We start from the raw sequence: 3,401 nt of genomic DNA, 5'->3' as shown, positions 1-3,401 counted from the left end.
GAAGAGCCGAAGGAGGACTTGGACGAGCACCGGGCATGGCTGCAAAGCACGATAGAGAAAGCGTGCAACGCAGCCATGCCCAAGGTAAAAGTCAGGTCCCCGAGGAAGGCCTATTGGTGGTCGGAGGAGATCGCGGAGTTACGGCGATCCTCCGACCACGCAAGAAGGCAAATTAGGCGAAGGAAGAGGTTCGCGCAGTCGGACCCCGAGGGCTACGAGGACGCGTGTGATGGATACCGCCACAGGCGGGACAATCTACGCGTCCTCATAAGGATGTCGAAAGCCCAGGTCTAGAAGGAGCTGCTCTCTTCCCTGGACCCGTGGGGGCGGCCCTACCGGATCGTCCTCAACAGACTTCGGGGAGGGACGCCCCCATTGACGGAGTCATTGGACCCCCAATTTGTCGGTCTAGTCGTCGACACTCTCTTCCCGCACAGAGAGGAAGAGGAGAACCCAATTCCTGTGAGGGAGTGGGCGTGGGACGACGAGACCATGGGGGTCACGGGAGGAGAGCTGTAGGACGCCGTCAGGAAGATCAAAAACGGGAAAGCTCCCGGTCCTGATGGCGTCCACGGTAAGGCCTGGGCTTTAGCCCATCGGGGACTAGCCAAGCTCATGCGGCATCTCTACAACGAGTGTTTCCGCATGGGCAAGTTCCCACGAGAGTGGAAGCAGGCAAACATCGTCCTTCTTCCGAAACAGGGCAAGTCGAGGGATTCTCCCTCGGGAGAATCCCTCGGCTTATAGGCCAATATGCCTTTTGGACAAGGCGGGCAAGATCCTCGAAAGAATTATTGCTGACCGCCTCGTCCATCATTTATCCCGGGAGGGTCCCAACCTTAACGAAGATCAATACGGCTTCCGCGCCGGGCGATCGACAATAGACGCAGTCATACGCGTTCACTCGATCGCGGGGGCCGTGACGAGGGAGGGCGGGGTGTTGTTGGCGGTATCGTTGGATATCTCCAACGCTTTCAACACCCTGCCTTGGAGCCGGATCGGGGAGGCTCTTATGTACCATAGGGTACCCCGGTATCTGGCTTCGATCCTTGGGGACTACTTCCGGGAAAGGGTATTGGCCTACACAGATGGTAACGCAGAAGAACGGCGACGAGAGATGACGTGCGGGGTTCCGCAGGGATCCGTGCTGGGACCCCTAATGTGGAACCTCGCATACGACGTCGTTCTTCGGACGGCCCTGCCCCCTGGCTGTCACGCCGTTTGCTATGCGGACGACACACTTGTGATGGCCGGGGGAAACTCGTGGGAGGAGGAGACTGCGCGAGCCAACCTCGCCGTGGCTCGTGTCGTGCGACTCATCTCGCAGTCGGGCTCAAAGTGGCGCCCCAGAAAACGGAAGCCGTGTTCATGTACAACGGCTCCCGTGGGGCGCCACTACGAGCCCAGATCTTGGTGGGGGACACCTCAGTGGTGGTGGGGACCCAAATTAAATACTCGGGTCTCCACCTGGATGGTCGATGGAGTTTCGGCGAACACTTCCGTAGAATGTTCCCGAGGGTGGAGCGGGCAGCGATGGCGCTCTGCCGACTGCTGCCCAACCTCGGGGGACCGGAGGGAAGTGTTCGCCGCCTGTACGCCGGCACCGTCCATTCGATGCTGCTGTACGGAGCCCCAGTATGGGCAAAGAAATTGAACGCCACACGTAGAGCAAAGGATGCCATGCATCAACTGCAGAGGCGGGTGGCGAACAGAATCTGCCGGGGCTACCATACAGTCAGCTGGACGGCCGTTGGGGTGCTCTCTGGAGTACCCCCCGTGGAATTGCTCGCCCACATGTACGCCGATGTCTATCGGCGTACACGGGAGTATCAGCGGGCGGGCATTCCAGTCACGGACGGTGTCCGGCAAGCCCTACGGGTCCACACACGGCGGGCGCTGATCCGGGAGTGGGGCGAAAGATTACTCGACCCACGATTACCCGGTCAGCGCACCGTCGGGGCCATCTTGCCCTGTCTAAAAGAATGACAGGGCACGCGGGGGTCACATATCATATGACCCAGGTGCTAACAGGCCACAGCTGTTTTGGCGAGTACCTGGGTCGTATACAGAAGGAGCGCACGGCACGATGCCACCATTGCAACCACGAGCTGGACTCCGCCCAGCACACACTAGCGGAATGTGCTGCCTAGGCGGACGAAAGATCAGAGCTCGTGGCCACAATTGGGACGGATCTGTCACTGCCCGCAGTAATACGGGCAGTGACAGACAATGATGATGGATGGAAGGCGTTCTCCTCCTTCTGCGGCAACGTCATGCTGCAGAAGGAGGAGGCGGAGAGAGAGCGAGAGAGGACGGGTAGGAGACAGAGAGAGATGGAGGGGCGAGAGAGCAGCGAGGATGAGGAGTGGAGCCTGAGGAGGAAGAGGAGGAGGGTGACAAGGAGGAGACAGTCGGACGCGTTCCCTTCTCTGCGTCCTTGGCCGTGGGCTCACCTGTGGTCGGGGTGCGGCGGGGGGGGCGTCCCCTTAACACCCGCATCTAGTCAGGATGCGGGATGAGGTCACCGGGGGGGAGAGACGGAGACACTTAAGTCCCCAGATCCCTCCCGGTGATCTCTCGGGAAATCGGGGGTTGGGCTGAGGTGGCCGCGCCTTAGGGCGCGGTCTCCTCTCCCCGGCCCCCGAACGGACAGCCCCCTCGGTTGTCGCCGAGGCCTAACCCCCCAGAGGGGCAGCGGGAACGGCAACCGGGGGGCCTGGGGGGGCGGGCGCGCTCGGGGGTCGGGGCTTCGGGCCCGGCACCCGGGTAGGCGCGCGCCTCCCCTCACGGACGAGATGCAGCGAAGGGAGCCCTCGTACCGGGAGCCTAGTGCACCGGTGCGGGGGCTCTCCCGCTGTAGAGATGACCTCTTTCCTTCTGAGGGGGGTCATCTGGAGCCTCCAGGGCTGACTGCCGAATCCGCGTTCCCTTCGGGGAGCGGAGGGAGCGACAGCCCTGGAGGCGGGGGGCCGCGGCTCGAGCGGGAATACTCGAGCCGCGACCCCGCCCCCCAAACTCTCTGGGAGGGCGCAGCGTGAGGTTGGTGTCGCCCTGCGTTGCAACCGTGGAGTCCGCACGATGGCGGAGGGGAAGGCTGCTCCTGCGGTCTTCCCCCGAGACGGAAAGACGGGGGGGCGCGGAGTCGGCATGGGCAACCAGCATCCTCCGCGCTCTCTACCTAAACGCCCGGGAAGGACACCCGCTGTGGTTTTAGTGCGGTCCCTTTCTGTGCCTCGCCACAGGGAAAACTCCGGTTCTCCCTGGGGCGAGGAGAAGGAATCCCACATAACCCTTGCTCTCTACCCGGGGGGCAATGGTACCTTCTGAAGGTTTCCACAGCGAGAAAAAAAGAGGGGAGCGTCCGCGATTTTGGTGCCGGGTCCGCGAGGGGTCCGCGGGGA

The 3,401-nt window shown here is 62.3% G+C and overlaps 1 protein-coding gene across 1 annotated transcript; it reads left to right on the top strand.

Annotated features, from left to right (window-relative positions):
- Positions 1-1,533: 1,533 nt before the first annotated feature.
- Positions 1,534-1,986, top strand: LOC145938706 (uncharacterized). The gene has a single exon (XM_083042469.1). The coding sequence runs from the start codon at positions 1,534-1,536 to the stop codon at positions 1,984-1,986; it is 453 nt and encodes a 150-aa protein (XP_082898595.1).
- The last annotated feature ends 1,415 nt before the right edge of the window (positions 1,987-3,401 follow it).

This window comes from Prenolepis imparis, unplaced genomic scaffold, assembly GCF_030444845.1.
Source record: "Prenolepis imparis isolate NDT839.2.m4 unplaced genomic scaffold, iyPreImpa1.0 SCAF_1, whole genome shotgun sequence".
Lineage (NCBI taxonomy): Eukaryota > Metazoa > Arthropoda > Insecta > Hymenoptera > Formicidae > Prenolepis > Prenolepis imparis.
The sequence above is the reverse complement of the archived record's forward strand: the minus strand, read 5'-3'. Positions and strand labels throughout refer to the sequence as shown.

Coding starts and splice junctions, on each gene's coding strand:
- LOC145938706 (XM_083042469.1), top strand. CDS start 1,534: ATGGCGCTCTGCCGACTGCTGCCCAACCTCGGGGGACCGGAGGGAAGT.